Source organism: Chrysochloris asiatica, unplaced genomic scaffold (genome assembly GCF_000296735.1).
Source record: "Chrysochloris asiatica unplaced genomic scaffold, ChrAsi1.0 scaffold00099, whole genome shotgun sequence".
Taxonomy (NCBI): Eukaryota; Metazoa; Chordata; class Mammalia; order Afrosoricida; family Chrysochloridae; genus Chrysochloris; species Chrysochloris asiatica.
In genome coordinates, this window is record NW_006408617.1 from 4640918 (window position 1) to 4660914 (window position 19997).

The 19997-nt window shown below is 36.5% G+C and overlaps 1 protein-coding gene across 1 annotated transcript in view; it reads right to left on the bottom strand.

Annotated features, from left to right (window-relative positions):
• Positions 1–5775: 5775 nt before the first annotated feature.
• COBLL1 (cordon-bleu WH2 repeat protein-like 1) overlaps positions 5776–19997 on the bottom strand; it is an 80249-nt gene continuing 66027 nt past the window's right edge. The window contains exons 13-15 of the mRNA XM_006867031.1: positions 15808–17381; positions 11809–11985; positions 5776–5862 (exon numbers count right to left, since the gene is read on the bottom strand). Of these exons, the coding sequence (XP_006867093.1) occupies positions 5776–5862; positions 11809–11985; positions 15808–17381 (1838 nt within the window). The remainder of the gene's footprint in view (positions 5863–11808; positions 11986–15807; positions 17382–19997) is intronic.

The following is a 19997-nucleotide window of genomic DNA, read 5'->3' on the forward strand; positions in this document are numbered from 1 at the left end:
TTGAAATCTGGCACGATTTCTTCATCATTTGCAAAGTTTAGTCACTGTCAAGGAAACTAGGAACCAAATGTGAGACTCGGCCCCTTGCATTGTTGTTGTGATCTTTTAAAGTAGCATTCTATCTTTGTGTACTTTATAATTCATATGTGAATCTAGTAACATAAATGATATAAAAATTTTGCTTAAACTCTAAACCATCAAATAAATGAGCTATCTTTATATTTTAAAAAAATCTCAGAGAAATCACTCTGACCATCAAACTCTTCAATATGATCTCTGAATTACAACCTTTCTTTTAATTCCTTTATCAGAATAGATAGTAAAAACTGACTCTTAGCTCTTTTTATATTTACTCCCTTTATTGTTAGTGGGTAATGGGTATTAAAACACAACTGAATTAATTAGAACTTTCAATATCTGGAAAGATTGGTCTTATTTCAAGGACTTGGAATGAGAAGCAGAACATGAATTCTGTTGCCAAGCCCTAGTGTCCAAGGCCAAATGTTTCAGTATATATGGAGGTAAACTAGAAGGGAGGTTCACTTCCCAGAAGAGTGAGGTGTATAGTACATACATAATACCTGTCCAATAACATTTTAAAAAGATAACTATAAAGAAACAAATTCCATGTATTAAACATTTTAAGATTCATTTAGTTTTTACAGGCACACACAGGAGCTAATCCATTTTTTTCAGAAAGAGAAAATAAATCAGAGAAAATAATTTGTACAAGCTCTGGCAACTCACAAGCGAGACCCGTAACTTGTGCCCTAGTGAATTGATGCTAATCAGCAGTGTCTACCATAGTAAGAAAGGAGCTCTGATAGCATAGTGGTTACAAGTTGGGCTGCTAACCTCAAGGTCAGCAGTTCGAAACTACCAGCTGTCCTGCAGGAAAAGATGAGGCTTTCTGCTTTAGTAAAGATTTACAGCCTTGGAAACCTTGTGCAGGGTTGCTATGAGTCGGAACCAACTCCATGGCACATAACCAACAAACCAATTAACCATAGCAAAAAATAATTAAGAGAACGGCTCACTGGATTATGATAGGAAAGATAATATACGCATATAAAGAATATCTCTTCCAAAATATTGGTGGTATAAAAGGCAAATTGCTAAATCATGTGAAAGTATGATGCTGTTTATGTAAAAAAATGAAAAGAAAAAAAAAAAGCCTAACATATACAAGTAGATTATGTATTAACTGTAAATACATCTTTGTTATTGTTAAGTGCTGTTGAGTCAGTTCCTACGCATAGTGACCCTGTATAGGATTTCCAAGGAGTGGCTGGTTTGGAACTACCCACCTTGTGGTTAGCAGTCAAGCACTTACATAGTATCACAATGTTAGCAGTGGGTATCTCTGGAGAGGAATGTGGGATGCTGTGGCAATATAGAGGCTATTTTATTTTATAGTCTATAAACCATGTGTAATCATGATTATAATTGAAAACATTTTAATGAAATCACTGAAATGAGGAAAAAGTTCAATGCCCAGATTCTAAAATGGCATAAATCATTTCTGTATCTTGCTTTGTTGTTATTTGAGACTATGACTGGTGAAAACAACCTGACACAAATTTCTCTTCCCAATTTAGTGTTCGCACAATTTTTCCTGCTGAAACTCTGGACAAGGCAACTTTTTTGAACAGGGGCTTCAAAATGTTAATGGAAAAACTCCATTATCTTTTAATTCCACATTTCCAAGAACTTTTGAAGCTACCGCATATGTGTCAATAGTTCAAGTACATAATGCTCTAATCCCATGTGGTTTAAATGCCTTTATAATTAAAAAATATTGGAAGCATGCAAACATATAATTATGACAAGGTAGATTTATTTTTGTTTATAAAATAAAAACGATAAAAAAAATTTATGCCTCCTGTTTATTTCTCCTCAACCCAATTTTCTGTTCTCAGTTCCTATATATCAAAACCTGTGTATTTTATTTTTCTACACACAATACTTGTACCATTTTATTTAATTGGCATAATATGCAGTCAAGAACTATGCTAAGCACTTTACGTGCTTCTAGACTACGAGTTTTGGAGTCAGAATGCTGGACTTAAATCCTGACTCTATAATTTATAAGATGTAATCTTCCAATAGTTGCTGTTTACCAATGCTTAATCCTCCTTATCTATACTTTGTACATCTGTAAGTGTAATTATTGAAGCTTTCGGGTCACAATGAGTTAGACTTGAAGCAATGACAATGTGTTTGGTCCAGTGTGTTTTATAAACTAGGGAAAGCTGCTAAAGAATGTCTATTAATTATCTCCACCACTTGTCTTTGTTTGTCGTACTGTGGTGATGTACTTGTTGCTTTGATGACTGCCTCTAGGCCACCAGTATTTGAAATGCCAGCATTGTATAGCCATGGTAGACAGGTTTCAGCTGTGCTTGTAGTCTAAAGCAGACTAGGAAGAAGAGGCTGACTTCTTTTAAATATTTAGCCAGTGAAAACTTTATGTATAGCTGAGGAACACTGTCAGCACCAGAATATTGAAACATGATGAACAGCATCAGAATGTTGTCAGATATAGTGCAAGAAGATGAGCACTTCAGATTGGAACTCAAATTACGACTGAGAAAGAGTTGCCTCCTCAAACTAGAGTCAACTGTAACAACATGAATGGATTAACGCTTCTGGGAAAATTATTGGCTGATGGGGCACAACTCGAGGAGAAATAGCTGTTATCATCAATTAATAATCAGAAAATTGAATGTATGAAGTACGAATCTAAGAAAATTGAATGTTGTCAAAAATGAAATGGAATACATTAAGATTGATATCCTAGGCATTAGTGAGCTGAAATGGATGGGTATTGGTAATTTTGAATTTGACAATCATGTAGCTTACTATAACAGGAATGACAAATTGAAGAGGAATGGCATCACTTTCATCATCAAAAAGTACATTTCCATATCTGTCTTGAAGTATAATGCTATGCATGGTAGGATAATATCCATAGGCCTATGAGGAAGACCACTTAATAACAGTATTATTCAAATTTACACAACAATCACTAAGGTCAGTGATGATGAAACTGAAGAATTCTACCAACTTCTTCAGTCTGAAATTGATCAAGCATGCAATCAAGAGGCAATGGTAATTACTGTTGATTAGAACGCAAAGGTTGGAAACAAACAGGAAGGATCAGCATTTAGAAAACACAGCCTTGGTGATAGAAACGATACTGAAACGTGATAGAATTTTGCAAGACCAATGACTTATTCATTGACACAATATCACGGATATCACATGCAAGTAAAGATTTGCTAAAGATAACTGAAAAATGGCTGCAATAGTACATTAGCAGGGAATTGCCAGAGGTTCAAGCTGGATTCAGATGAGGATATGAAATGAGGAATAGCATTGCTGACATCAAATGGATCTTAGCTAACTCAAAGAACAACAGCAAGATGTTTGCCTGTATTTTATTGACTGTGAAAAGGCTTTCATCTGTGTGGACCATGACGAACTATGGACAACATCGTGGAGATGAGTATTTCGGAACACTTCATTGTGCTCATGAGGATCCTGTACATAGATCAAGAGGCAGTCGTTTGAACAGAACATAGAAACACTGACTGGTTTAAAATCAGAAAAGATGTATACCAGGGTTGTATTCTTTCACCATGCTTATTCATTCTGTACACTGAGCTAATAATACAAGTAGCAGTGTTTTATGTGGAAGAACGTGGCATCAGGATTAGAGGGAGACTCATTAACAACCTGCCATATGCAGATGATATAACCTTGCTTGCTGAAGGCAAGGATGACTTAAAATACTTACTGCTGAAGATCAAAGACCACAACCTTCAGCATGGGTCGTACTTCAATGTAAAGAAAACAAAAATCCTCATCAATGGACCAATAAATACATGATAAATGGAGTAAAGATTAAAGTTGTCAAAGACTTTATTTTGCTTAGATCCACTGTTAATGCTCATGGAAGAAGCAGTCAAGAAATCCAACAACATAATACATTAGGCAAACCTGCTGCACAAGAGCTCTTTAATGTGTTGAAGAGCAAAGATGTCAGCTTGAGGATTAAGGTGCACCTGACCCAAGCCATGGTATTTTCAATAGCTTGATATGCAGGTGGAAGTTGGACAGTGAATAAAGAAGTGATGCATTTCAGTTATGGTGTTATAGAAGAAGCATAAAAATATCATGAATTGCCAGAAGAATAAACAAATTTGTATTGAAGAAGTATAGCCAGAATATTCCTTAGAACCCTGGATAACAAGACTTTGGCTCTCATACTTCTGACACAGTATCAGAAGTGACCAGCCCCTGGAGAAGGATATCATGCTTCATAAAGTGAAAGGCCAGTGAAAAAGAGGAAGACCCCCAATGAGATGGACTGGCATAGTGGCAGCAGCAATGGGCTCAAGCTTAACAATTGTAAGGATAGTCTGTACTGGGCAGCATTTCATTCTGTTGTGCATGAGGTCTCTATGAGCTGGAACCAACTCGAGAGCACCTCACAACATGACTTATCTGGTTACTGGCTGATAAAGATGTGCTCATCATCCTGGTTGACATTTACTACATTAAAAAACAAAACAAAACAAAAAAACAGCACCCCAAATATGCAGTTTCCTTTTATTTAACAGGAGAAAAATCAACACATTTTCCAAAGAGGCAGATGTCCCAGTAGCTTTAATAAAAACCAATTTAACTTCAAAATCAGCTTGTCTGACCCACAAGCTCTTAGAGAAAGTGAACAATCAAATTTTGAAAGTAAGAACAAAATACCAAAATAAGCTCTACACCCAGAACAGATATATTAAGCCAACAGATTAGGAACTGTTTTCCTTAAGTGTCAGGTTTAATTCAAATATATTATTTAGACTATTAGCATATGAACTATATAACAACTTTATAATTTTACTTGAATTAAAACCAGGATTTCTGGAATTTTCAGATAGTCTTTAAAATTTTCCAATATGGACATAAACTATGCCCTATTCTTCACTACGTATTGTCACAATATATCCATTTTCACAGGAAGATTTTTAAGGCTCTGGCACTTAGTATAGTATAATATCTGTGTGACAATAATGTCATAATTATATACAGAAAACATTTAACATTTTCCTTGTGCAATACAAGGTCTAAAGATTGAAAAACAAAATGTCCCATGTTAATGAAATATTAAAAGACTATGAGCATCCCATGAATCTGACAGTGATTTGGTAATTACTTAAAGAACATACAAATAACATTTTGCACACTAAGTGATTTATCATTAAAAATAACTATTGAACTGAATACACTTATTTGATATTACTAATATTCTAGATCATTCTTTCAGTACAAAATGGACTTTATTATATCTTAGAAATGTTTCCAATTAAATAGTAACATTGAGGCAAAAAATGTTTTGAGTAATTTGTGTGTCAAACAATCATCATAAATCTATGAATCTTAATTTACTCTGCTAAATCACCAATATAGAATATGCTTCAGTAGGTAAATGAAATCAACACAAGGTGATTATTTTTTACTTCAAAAAGGAAAGTCATTTACACCTTGTCTTAGATGCGAAAGCAGCATATTCAGCTCTTAAGGCAAAAAAGGACCACAAAAAATTATAAATTATAAATTCTCATTCTTTTGGCATTAAAACCATAGAGAAAACTTTTATACTTTAATAGATAATATATTAGAATACATCTGAATATACATTTGCAAACATTCTTCATGAGTATGAAGCTGGTCTGTGAAGTGGAGGTGCTGAAGTACAGTACTGAAGGGTAACTTTTAATAGTCGTCCTGAGTATCAGCAGGTGTGGAATGGCTGTCTCTTGGTCTTCCATTCACAGATATTGTATATGAGGAAACAGTCACCTATGGGAAAATAAATAAATAAATAAACAAACACACTTTTTATCCACCAATTTAAAATGGGATAGCTGTCCAATTTTCAACAATGACATCTTAAGTTTTGCTTAGCTGAAAAGGCTAACACTTACTATTTATTGTTCAATAAATGATAAATCATCAAGAATAAATATTCACTCTACCATGAAATTAAAAATGAGAGTTGTTATTTCCACAACAAACAAGTTAAATAATCCATTAACACATCATAGTCTTTACAAAATTACCAAATCAACACAGAGGATGAGAGCACAAACAGACTGCAGGACAAGCTGTTAAAGAGCAATTTTAGCTAGATTAATTCTGACTCCCTGAATTCATTCTCCCTTGGCGAACACAGAACAATAAATTCCAGAAATGAATGAGCTTTACAGTTTTTGTTCTTATGATATATATTAACTTGAAACTTCCCTCTCAGTGACCTCTTATTTATTAAGAAAAGAAACAGCCTCTGTTTTAAAAAATACTTTCCTATGGATGACTTAAAGATCAAATCCATGACTGCTGAATAGCGCCATTTGAATGGCGTCATGAAAACACCAGTGCCCTTGGGTTCATTAGGAGTCATAGTGATCCTAAAGGACAGAGCAGAACATCCCCATAGATTTCCAAGGAAGTAACCTTTATGGGAGCATACTGCCACATGTTTCTCCTATGGAGCAACTAGTGGGTTCGAACTGCCAACCTTTTGGAACTACCAGTGGAGCGCTTTAACTATTACACCAACAGGATGTTTTTTGTTGTTTGTTTTCAGTAATGAATGTCTAAGTTTCAAAATTCAATAGTAAAGTCCTTTATTTGCAAAGAAACTAAGTTGATTGAAAAGCATTAGAACAAGAGATTCCTCAATAGAAAACTGCTTTACAAGAGTGTAAAATTGGATTTTGAATACTAAAAAACTATAATATTGCTAATATCATATATAAAACATAATATACTATGTAGTTGTATATTATATATTGCATGCAATATATTATTTACATATGTATTATACATAAAAAACAAAGGTATGTTAAAAACAAGTTTTATCTGTAGATAATTGCCTAGTTTAGAATAATGTTACATATATGTGTTTAAATCATGTAGAAAGTCACACAGCAATCCATTAACAGTGGATATCTCTGGGTAAAATGATAATCTGATATTTAAAAATCAGATTAAACTTTTAAACACAAGACATAATAAGAATACTATTTAATAAACTCTGTGAGGTCAGTATCTATTTAATCTGTTATAAAGCCACTGTCTATCCACAAGGAGTTCTGGTGGTAGAGTTGGTTACACACTGGGCTGCTACCCTCAAGGTCAGAAGTCTGAAGGTACCAGGCACTCCTCAGGAGAAAGATGGGGCTGTGTGCTCTCCTACAGACCTATAGTGTCCGAAATCGTAGGGAGTTCTACTTTGTCCTATTGGGCTGCTATTAGTTGGAAATGACTCTATGACAGTGGGCTTGGGTGTTGTTGTTGTGTTGTTAAGTGCCATAGTCAATTCTGACCCATAGCGACCCTGTATACAATTTCTGATGAACAGCTGGTGAGTTTGAACTGCCAACCTTGAGGTTCAGCTGATTTTGCAGTCTCCACAGTGCCACACCAGGACTCTGTGGGCTTGGATTGTTGTTGTTGTTAAGTACCGTGGAATTGGTTCCAACCCATAGTGACCTCACAGGGTTTCTGAGGCTGTAAATCTTTATGGGAGCAGAAAGCCTCATCTTTCTCCCTGGAACTGCCAGTAGTTTCAAACTGCCGACTTTGAGGTTAGCAGCTGGATTCATAACCACTATGCAATCAGAGCTCCTTGTGGGCTTGGATAGTGGAGTTTATATCCACATTAGACTCATCTCTTTTCATGTCTGACACTATGTAGTGCTCAATGAATATTTGTTGAATGAAGTATAAACAGAATATGTTGAATGGAATATTTATAAATTTAAAAAATATTTTAAACAAAGAATATGCTACACTTAGACTTAGGATCCCTGGTAGTGTAGTGGATTACTCATAGGGCTGCTAACCACAGGTCAGTAGTTCAAATTCCTCAGCCTTTCTGTGGGAGAAGAATGAGGCTTTCTGCTCTCGTAAAGATTTACAGTCTTGGAAACTTTACAGAGTAGGAACCAATTCAACTGCACATAGAAGCAACAGCATAATAAAGTCTATTTTAAAAATGGCATTTAAGAATTACTGACGTGAACAACTAAAAGGCAGACACCATAAGCAGCTTTGGTTGATCAAATTCATATCAAGTAAATATGAAAGAAAAAAAGCAGATAAATTAAACAAAACAACTGAGCAGGAGTCTGGGTGACTTACCCAGTTATGTTCCCTCCAAGATTCTATCTAGCCAAAGATTAGTCTTATGTTCTGAAGAAACATGTAACACCAAGTGCTAAATAACCTATTCGTTTATTTCCAGAATTCCTTTTTTTTTTTTTAAACCATCTATATTCTATTTGTAACAAGAAAATAGCCAGATTTTTAGCAGTTCAAGCACCATCAAGTACCAAAAACAATCAAAGAAGTTTTGTGTCAGCACAGATTCAACAATAATCGAGTCAATAATTTGTGGGTTTTTTTGTGTGTGTTAATAATTTGATGACTCCTATATAAATCTTATCTTTCTTACTAGCTATACGATTAGCCTTGGTGATCAGACTGGGTGTCAAGTGGGAATAGGGAGTGGAAAAACTTAAGAAACATGAAAAAATATCTCATGCCCATAACTACATTTACACTAGAATAACCAACTAGATAATTGTTCTAATGAGAGCCAACCATTATAATGATGGGTAATTGCTTTAGTATGAACCACAGCCATAAGGCAGGTTGATACCTGGAGTTAAATTGAACACTTGAGTGCCAAGATATAGGCAAGCAAGGAGCCAATTTTCTGATGAGCAAATTAAACCTACTGTGAAATCACTGGAGATTATATTTGGCAATATAATTATTGTTCTACAAGATAATTTTCAGAATTTAAAAACAAACCAGAAGAATTGGTCAGTACAAGACAGAAATAAGGGACTTAATCAAAGATCAGAAGAAATAAGAGCCTGTTTATATCCATTTTTCATTTTGTAACCTTTCTCCATTTACAAAACATTGTACAGAAAACCCACTAAATTAATTACAAAGGATTGCAATTGGTTTTTGTGTAGTTACTTGATTCTACTGTGGACCTAATGTTATTGTTGTTGTTGTTAGGTGCCATTAAGTCGGTACCGACCCATAGTGACCTTATGCACAGCAGAACGAACACCTGCCCGATCTTGGGCCAATCTCACTACTGTTGCCACGCTTGAGGCTGTGAATGGCCAGAAGCAGAAGCTTCATTCTATTTATTTTTGTGCCCCCAGTATCTATGCTTGGAACTTACACACTCAAAAAGATGCTTGTCAAATTTCTTGAAATGAAAAAAGTGGCGACTGATTTGAAACTCATCCACAGGTTACAAAATTAGAAACAAAAAATGTACTTAAGTAAGAATGTGCAATTGATTAATGTGGGCATATTTCTCCATAAAACCATAAATTTGGCATGACCCATGAAATATCAATTTCAATGCTCAAAAGCCAAATTTGTATGCTATCTAGCACGTAGGTTCAGACTGCAAATCTACAAAATTTACACCTAATCCCGAATCCTTCCTTCTTGTGTCTTCCTCTCTAAGCAGCAGCTGATTTTATTTATTTTTGCCTTTCCTCAGTGTTTGCCCAGATGGGAGTGCAAAGTCCTCTCTGAGAAGCACGACCTCTATGCGTCATTCCACATACACGCACCAGGAACCTGGCTTGAGTTGTCAGATCTGTCCCAGAGTGCCTTTTACTTTTTCACCCTTTTTGCAGAATTCCTGTTCCTTTACAGATTTAATTTCTGTTGCACACAATGTTCTTAATTTCTGTCAAGCTCAATGTGTTTTGTTTAACAAATATCTCACTCTTTTCTAAATAGTTTTCTAAAATGATTAGAGATGGAAACCCCAAAATTAAATGCCTAAGGAGTCAGTGAAATACTGATTTCTTTTCTTGGGTGTTTAGGTACGTCAAACCAGGGAGGAATGAGGAGAGGAGGAGAAAGACGCTTAGGGGAGAAACAGCCTTTGGGAAATCTACATGATGATGCCAGGTGCAAAGCTTCACCACATCATGTTCAGTGGATGAGGGAATGGAGAGGAAACTGGCCTGCAAATAATCCCTGGGACAGGTCTTTGGCATTTGCTTTGAGGAGAAACATATCCTCTCTCCAGATCCTTTCCTACAATTTCTCCTAAGAATCTAGAGGACTTTGACAGAGCATTATCAAGACTTGAACTTCTTCATTGAGCCTTATCTAAATTATCTAGATTTCCCCTCCTTTTTGTTTTTTATAAATTTACAACATCGCCCCCCTCAAAAAAAAATCCACATATGATAATAACTGATAACTACATGGAGCCCTGGGGGCACAGTGGTTAAATGCTAGGCTGCTAACCAAAAGGTCGGTTATTTGAACCCAGCAGCTGCTCTGTGGGAGAAGGATGTAGCAGTCTACTTCTGTAAAGATTGTTGTTAAGCGTCGTTGAGTTAGTTTGAACCCATAGCGATCCTGTATAAAGTTTCTGAGGAGTGGCTGGTGAGTTTGAACTGCTGACCTTGCAATCTAGCAAATGAACCCACAGTTCCACACCAAAACTCTCTGTAAAGACTACAGCCTTGGAATCTCTATGGGGCAGTTCTACTCTGTCCTACAGGTGGATTATGGTCAGAATTGACTAAACAGCAAGGAATTGGTTTTTGATTACCATAGAAGCTATGATTGAAACTTATGGGTTCCTATCCTAAGTGCATCTTTTCTAGAATAGCAAGCCATTTTCTTAAGTTCTTTATGTTGTGTTAACACAATTAAAGGGCCAGGGCTCTTTCTATATATATATGTTGTTGTTACTAGTGTTGTCAAATCAGTTCCAACTGATAGTGACCCTGTATAGGGTTTCCAAGGTTGTACATCTTTACAGAATTGATGCTTTTGAGTTATGGTGTTTGAGTTGTGGTGTTGGAGGAGAATATTGAAAGTGCCATGGGCTGCCAAAAGAACTAATAGATCCCTTTTGGAAGAAGCGCAGCCAGAGTGCTCATTGAAGGCCAGAATGGTCAAACTCTGTCTCTCATATTTCAGACATATTGTCAGAAGGGACCAGTCGCTGGAGAAGGATATCATGTTTGGTAAGGTGGAGGGTCAGAGAAAAAAAGGAAGACCGCCAATGTGACGAATTCGCCAAGTGGCAGCATCGATGGACTCAAGCATGGCAACAGTAGTGAGGTTGACCCAGGATCAGGCAGTGTTTCTTTCTGCTGTGCATAACGTCGTTATGGGTTGGTACCGACTCGATGGCACCTAACAACAACAACATCTTTGCAAGAGCAGAACACCTTGGAGCAGAATGCCTTATCTTTCTCCCACAGAGCAGCTCAAGGGCTTGAACCACTGACCTTGTGGTTTGCAGTCCAGTGTTTATCCTACATAATCACCAAGCTCTTCTTTGTATATTGTTGTTGGTATGTGTCTCTGAGTCGGTTCCAACTCATAGAAACCCTGTATAAAGTTTCCAAGGAACGGCTGGTGGGTCTGACCTTGGGATTGCAGTCTAGTACTTGTCTAATAATGCCATGCCAGGACTCCTTTCTATATATAGTTATATATATAATAATGAACAAAATCCATGTTCTGCATCTGGCCTATGTTTCGGACATTGTTTTAAGTATGTGTAAGGTTCTGGACTCTTTCAGCTTATACTTCAGAAAGATCTGAACATGAAGGAATAACTAGCATTTACCCTATTCAGAATTAAATACCAGAGAAACATTTCCCCTAAAGTACTAGTTTGACAATGTTGAAAATAAACCCGCTATTACCCACCTGAGAAAGAAAACTTACCCTTTTCAACTTGGCAGCAGCCTCTCCAGAACGGATTGCAGTCAGCAAACTCTGTCGGATCTGTTCTGGGTCAGAGCTTTGGAATGTTAAAGAACTTTGTCTCTTTACGGTGAATGATGAGCAGTCAATGGGAGACGGTATTTGGGAATTCTGTTCATTATCCATAGAATTATTTTCCTACAAAAATAAATGCAAAATATTTAGATGAACACCAAGAGAAGAGTGGGCTATTTATGGGGGGAAAATCATCATCAATATTTCTTTAAAAATCCCCATTTTCCACACTGGTGTTACAAATATGGTTTTAAGCCCAAACCCAAAATACATTATTGATTTGTGAAAAATAATACTAGATCTACATTTTAAAGGCAATTTGTACAGAACATTTTCTTTCTATTTTGTTTAAAAGGAAAATGCAAAATTGGTAATAACAAAATGATGCTATACCATTCTTTAATTTGCATATACTTTCAGCAATAGCAGGTCCTCAAATACACCATTTCCACAATTTTCAGAAGATGTATACCAGAATTTTTTTTTTTTTTTTTTGCAGCAAGAGAAATGTTATAATCCCCTGTTGCTTCCTAAGGGGCCTTCAGATGATGGGCACTTCTGCCAAGGATGATAGCATAGAGGTGCAGAGTTGCAGAAACAGAGAGAGCGACTCTACTGAATGCAAAGGGATTGGAAGGAGTTCCAGAAAGGAGTGAGAATGGCAGTAGTCAAGACTTGGGAACCTAGAAGAAGCTGCGTGATCAATGGTCAAGATGTTTTCCAAAACATTTTGGTTTTGTTTTGTACTTAACTTTTGTTGGGTGATACGCAGGTTATCTCGTCTATGTCCCCCCATTACTTGTAATTGTTGGAAGCAGAATGTGCTTCTTGAGGATTTCTCTCTCCCCAGTTGTTGTTAAGTGCTGTCGAGTCAGTTCCGACTCACAGAGACCCTGTATAGGGTTTCTGAGGAGCAACTAGTGAGCTTGAATCACCAACCTTGATGTTCAAACCAACCTTGCAGTCTAGTGCATTAACCCGCAGCCCCACACCAGGACTCTACCTTATATTCCTTTATTTACTGAGTACCAATAAGGTCCCAGAAATTTCTTTTAGGAACAAGGAGTATAGCACTGAACAAGAGATAAGATTCCTGTGCTTACGGACCTTACTGTCTAGTGCATATGACAAAGTACTAAATCCTATTTTGTTATGGATATTGGGATGAGAACAAAAACTGTCTTTGAAGACCAGTCAAATCTGGGTTCCCACAGGGACATGACAAGACCCAAGGAGCTAGATCAAGATTAAGGACTCAGGAAAACAGAGAGCTCTTAGCACAAGTTGGTGGGGATGGGGTGGAGGCTAGTGGGTGTGGGGGAAAGGGGACTGAAGTAAAGACAAATTTAGCCAGGAGCTCATTAAGTTTGAAATCAGGGGCAACCCTTAAAGAAAATAGAGGATGGCACCACCTCCTCTCTCCTCATTTCTCATTCCTCATCTCCTATCTGCACACTGCTTGTCAACAGCTCTGTTTCGTCAGTTACAAAATAGCCTTTGCTGACAGAGTAAGATTGTAGGGTGAGGATATTACCTTCCTTTGGGCACAGAAAGCTAAGGGATAAAAGTACTATCTTTATGTTACACGAATGCAGAGGGAATTTTGTGCAGAGGGAATTTTGCTGAGTTTGAGTTAAGTAATTCTGATCTTTCCTATATATGGAGTTTCTAGAACTACCAAATGAATACTCAAGTAATTCCACAAATAAATCAATCCAGTTTCCTGATCCCAATATATTAACTTATAAAATTGCTATTTTGAAGTACAAATGATTAAATATTATCAATTTCATATTGGTTGGCTATAATACATTTTCTTGTAAAAGAAAACTCAAATACTAGGATCAGCACTGGACTGTGAACCACAAGGTTTCCAGTTCAAACCTAAAAGCTGCTCCTTGAAAACTCTGTACAGGGTCACTATGAGTTGGAACCGACTTGACAGCAACATAGCATATGAAATAGCTTATTTTGCGTTTATGAAGTGACAAGGTCTACGTACTAACCATGTTTTGTTTTGTTTTTTACTTTCCCCATGAGACTAGGTGTGATTTAAGAAGAAAAAGAAAGAATAATGAGGAACCAAATGTGGTAAATTTCTTAGGAAGAAATATATTTAGTAACTAATTAACTGGCAAAGTTACCAGATAATTTATCTTAAAATTTTATTTTTCAATTTGCCAAATAAATATTTTATGAAAGCTGTGCTAAACAGAGTTGGGACAATGGCTGAAAATTTTTTTAAAAAGTATTATCTAAATCAAGCTTCCGTTGTTTAGGAATGATATTCCATTCCAAGAGAAAACACAGACTTTGTTCCCCAGTAAATAATTAATCACTATATTATACATACCTTCCTGACACTATATCATCATAATAAACATAAATGTAAAACATACAAAAAAATCTTAAAGATAAATATTACTTTGAACTTATGGAAAAATCTTCCCTTGGCAATATGGCTAGTGTTCTATTTTAAGCCTGTTTTAAAAAGTTGTATAAAATATTTCTGGGACTGTCACACAAATATGAAAAGATTCTTCAAACACTATCAGAGTAAAAGTACAAGAAGTATTTCAAAAAGCTACATATGATTATCATGATTTACACTGTGAATTTCATCTTCTCCTTTTGACTCTTCTGTCGGAACCAATCAAATTACAACACCCAGTTGAGCAAACACTCACTCAACAACCACCCATATTGGTAAATTAATTTGGCTGTGGTCAAAGTGGAACTGTACTCTACAGGGTTTTCAGTGGCTGAGTTTTCAGAAACAGATCTCCAGGCATTTCTTCCAAGGCACTCAAAAGTGGGTACACTTGAACCTTCAATCATATGATGAGCATCTGACTACATTAACATTTTTAAGACTGAGAGCTTATCAACATACATATAATTGGAAAAGTTGTCGTTGGAGTACCAAAAATGAGAAACAAGAAAATTATGTTTTTAACTTTTTTTTTCCATTTATATTTTGCAACTCAAAATGTTTAGTAAGCTGACATTGTATTTTATCTCTCACGCAGCTGAGAGATATTGTGGTTATTTTTAGCTTGTCTTGAGTGCTACTACTGTTCCCTTATAATTATTTTACTACTATGCAGTCATGATTGAATTGGAGGAGAAAATAAAGTAAATCAAAACACCCAGTAAAATTATCTTAAAAAGGGAGAAAAGAAAAAAAAAACAGGAAAACAGAGTCAGAATTATCTAGTACATTATACAAATGCACGAACAAAGAAACTTTAAATTAAAATGTTCACTAATAATACCATTGAACGCACAGTGGCCCCACAAGATAAGCATTGGACCATGAACTGCAAGGTTGGCAGTTTGAGCCCACCAGCTGCTCCTCGGGAAAAAGATAAGCCTTTTCTATTCCACAAAAGACTGACAGCCTTGGAAACCCTATACAAGGTGGCTATGTGTTGGGATCCACTAAATGACACTTAACAATGACAATAAGACAATTACATAATGATTAGAAAAAACAAAAACAAAACACAGTTGCCTTGAAGTCAATTCTGACTCATGGAAAGCTTAAGTGAGTCAGAGGAGAGCTGAGCTCCAGAGTTTCCAATGGCTGATTTTTTGGAAGCAGATTGCCAACTCTTTCTTCAAAGGTTCCTCTAAGTTGACTTGAGCCACAAACATTTTGGTTAGTACCCAAGCACATAACCGTTTGCACTATCTAGGGACCGTATATAATGATAACCTTAGAATATTATTCAATCAAGTTACAAGACGTATAACTCTCAGACTAAATAATCAGATTCTATGTATTACCACTCTTTTTTACACTATAGTAGCTTGATATCAGACTAATGATGTCAAACAAAGCAACATACAAACATACCAGCATTCTTGTTCAATTCCATTTTAACCACGTTTTATGAGAATCTGAATTCACATATTTAAAAAATAAGTCAAGATGAATTTTACCTTATCAGTCGTCACATCAAGTTGTGGGATGTCCTCATATTTGTGGACAGAAATAATGTTCCCTTCCTCTGAGTTGGTTGGAGATTGGGCAGATGTACCCTCGCTGTATGACTCACTGGTGACAGGATGTGTTTTACTGAAAGACTGTGACCTTTTTACCACAGCCAGGGCAAATGGTGAGGGAGCAGAACTTGAGTATGGTCGTGGGGCCCCAAAAGTTTTCAAAGTCTTCAAATTTTGTGCTGCAAACTGACTAGCAGGAAGTGACACAGGTTTGGGGGCTATTGGGGGAGCAGAGGTTTCAACAGGCTTTTGACTGACAACGTCATTGCTAGATTTTTTGATGGGGGGCTGTGGGGGAAGGTTGACTGTTTTACTTAAGAAAGAAAGACGTTGCTCTGCAGAGGGCAGCGGACTCCTTTCCACCTCTTTATTTATAGATTCCTTTGGAGCAGGATTAGGGCCAGCATGGACACTCTTAGCAGCTGCAGATGTCACATACTGACCCGCCATTCTTTTCTGCATCTGCAAGAAAAAGGAGCTTGGTTTGCCCTGGGGGTTTGAAATCCTCGCTTTAAGTTGTGACTCCAGAACACTGTTTATCTCTTCCAAATTTGGAGCATATGGAGCTGTGGCCGTGTCTCTAGTCATTTTGGGAAGAGGTTTCAGATGATCAGATCCATCAGCGGGCCTCCCAGCCCTGAGCACCTGATGCGCTATTCCCATGTTAGGTTTTGGTGCACGGTCTGACTGTGTTTCCTTTGGGTCCTCAGAAATAACAAGGTCTTCTGTTTGGAGGGCAGTTTCTTTCACATTCTCGTATGTGTGCTTTTTCCCCGGAAGATGCATCTCCTGATCATTTTTATAACCTATGTTTTCTGATTCCCAGTCTTTTAATATTTCCAGGGATTTGGGAGGCACTATTTTGTAAGTAGTCATTCCAATTTTGGGTATATAACACCTTGTAATTTCATCAGAAGGTTTTGGCTTGGGTTTGCACTCTTGTCTGTAAAATGGATAATTCTTCAGATCAGAAGCATTTGTGTTTTTATCAAGCCCATCTGCAGGAGTCAAGAGATTATCATTACCAGATACACAATTTGGATCCTTTATGGTGAGTTGGTCTTCCTGTACAATTAGTGTACCGTGACTCCGGAATTCTCTTGAGGTGTCTACAGAATTTGGAGGCTGTAAGGATGAGTCCTGAATTGATTTACTGTTATTTGAAGTTTGCACGCTTTCATCAACTCTGAAGTCAGACAAATGATGATTTTGTTGATTCCCATCAAGACTGTTACAGGAAGGGGTTGTCTGAATTGCTGCATCTTGCATTTTTATCTGTTCTACAGTGAGTTGATTCAGCTTTTGATCTGGCAGCAATGAAGCTGCTAAATGATTTTCCTTGTAATTTACAGTAGTATCCGTTTTACATGCCTGATAGTTTGATAGTCTGTCAACTTTTATGTCTACATCACTATTTTTGGCAACATATGCTACATTCATTTCTGTCTTCTTCACCCCATTTTTCTTATTGTCTTCTGCTTTTGATGGAAAGGCAATTACTTCATTTTGATCTATTAAGAGAAAAATATATCCTGAAGTTAAATATATTAAGAAAACAAAAGAAAACTCAACCTTTCAGTGTCTGCCTCTCCTAAACTGAAATACCTTGGTTTAAATTCTACAGATAATTCTCTGCTCATTAATTATATAAGAACAAGTAGTAGCAATGGAATTTTAGAGACCTGAGTTTCTAATCCAGCTTAAGCAGGTTAAGCATATTACTTAAACACTTCGAGCCTCCACTTAGTTTGCTGATGTGTAAAAAAGGTGGAAGTGTATATGATATTTTATAGTATTCTATAACACTCTTAACAGGATAGGGTATTTCCAAGAATAAGCACTCCTTAGAAAGCAGTTATTCTTCTTTCTACATGTAAGGACAACATATTTCAGTCTGTGTTAATGATAACAAAAGCAAGAAATAAACAAGTTCAAACACAAGAATTTTTGCTCTTTTTTATTTTCCATTTTGACTCTCTTTTCTCTAGCCACTAGTGTATTTGTTTCATGCCTTGCGTTAAAAGGTAAACAATTCTAACAAACATAAGTTTTAATTACAACAGACAGTAGAAAGTATTACCTATAAGATTTTAAGTAAAAACATAGTCTACGTTGTTTTGTTAATTAGGTGTTCTTGTTAAAGACTTTTAGAGGACTTTGCTTATGGTCTTTATATGGGAAATTTTGACTACATTAAAACAATCATCTTGCTTTTGGTTTTTCTCTGTGGGAAAACAAGAATCAGAGCCCAAGTGGCGAAAACAATTTCCCTCTCCCTACTCTACTTTCCCTCTTGATTCTAATTCAGTCATCCTGAAAAAGAAAACCACTTGCCAATATCTAGGTTAACAAAACAACATCTGCCAGTCAATAGCATGATGGCAAAGAACTGGAGTAAGGCACCTGGAAGGAAACAAAGGTTAATGAATATGGACTGTGTCCCTATACTGAACTCTGGGATTTACATACTGTGCTTCTCTATTCAAATGCAGCTTCTCATGCATTTTGAGTCTTCAACTCAAAACTATTACTGTCACATAAGGCAGTTGCATATTGTAAGTGAAATATGGGTTTTAGGAGTCAAATCATGAAAGGAGAAAAATTACAAATGGATGTTTAGTATTTTCTATAGTTTTATAATTACCTACATTTACCTACAGGATAAAAATCACATTTACTGCCTAGAATGTAATGTAACTTAAAGTAGCTTCTATGCTAAAAAAGGAAAGGAAAAAAGAAAGGTATGCATGCAAGAAAATCATGTTACCAGGTAAATTTGTGAACAATTTTTTTAAATGTCTTCACTTTACATATTTACACTTTAGTTGTACAAATATTTAGTTATGGTACCAAAAACCCCAAAACCCACTAGTCATCAAATCCATTCTGATTCTTAGTGACCCTATACAAAAGAGTAGAAGAGCTCCATATGCTTTTTAAGGCTAAGCATACTTTCTTCTTTCTTGACTATTTCTCATTTTCCACTAACTGTAGGATTAGCACTGGACTACTAACCACAGATCAATGGTCCAAACCCATCATCCACTCTGTGGAAGAAAGATGAAGCTGTTTGGTCTGGTATAGCTTTAGTCTCAGGAACCCTATATAGGGTAGCTATGAGTCAAAGTGCACTCAATGGCAGTGGGTTTGGTTTTGGTTTTAAGGATAGGCATATCCTAGTTTATACAATAGAAATATTTAACAAAAGAAAGTACATCAATATAAATATATTTTTAATTAAGTCCTTATGTTGTTGTTGTTAAGTGCCGTTGAGTTGGTTCCAACTCATAGTGACCCTGTGTATGGTTTCCAAGGAGCTGCTGGTGGGTCTAAACTGCTCACCTTGTGGTTCACAGTTCAATGCTGATCTTACAGCGCCATACCAGGAGTCCAAAGCCCTTACAGTCAGCTTAATTTATTGGTTTTAAAACTAGATTTCGGTTTTATACATTTTTGTTAAGAGGTCTAGTCCGGTACTGTAGGATAAGCACTGGAATGTTAACCATAAGGTCAGCAGTTCAAACCCAGCAGCTGCTCCTTGAAAACCCTATACAGGGTCACTGTGAGTTAGAACCAACTTGATGGCACCTAACAGTAACATGAATACCTAATTTACTTTTGTATAATTCTGGTGCTCTCATTAACATTTTGATATTATCTGCAATGATTGTCCAGCTAAGATTTGTGTATGCTGGAAATCTAGACTCACTAGCTGTATCTATGATCAAATCCATCCTTTTACATGTTTGACAATAATGTTACCCACTTGTGTAAAAGCAGCTAAGTGGGTAGGCATTTTCCAGGATTGGCCAGTAGAGGGAGGACGTGGGTTTTGTACTATGTTAGTCTTCCCCTATTCAAAACTGACACACCTACAAAGTGAGATGATGATTCAAATAAGCACATGTTGTTATTAAGTGTCACACAGTCTATTCCGACCCTTAGCGACCTGCATAGGGTTTCCAAGGAGTGGCTGGTGAGTCTGAACAACCAACCTTGCAGTTCAAACCGACCTTGTGGCCAAGTACTTATCCTACAGTACCACACCAGGACATTGGTACGTAAAAAGAAAAATGGACAAAAACTACTTTAAATTTAAGAAAGAAAGAAAAAAATAAATAAATAAA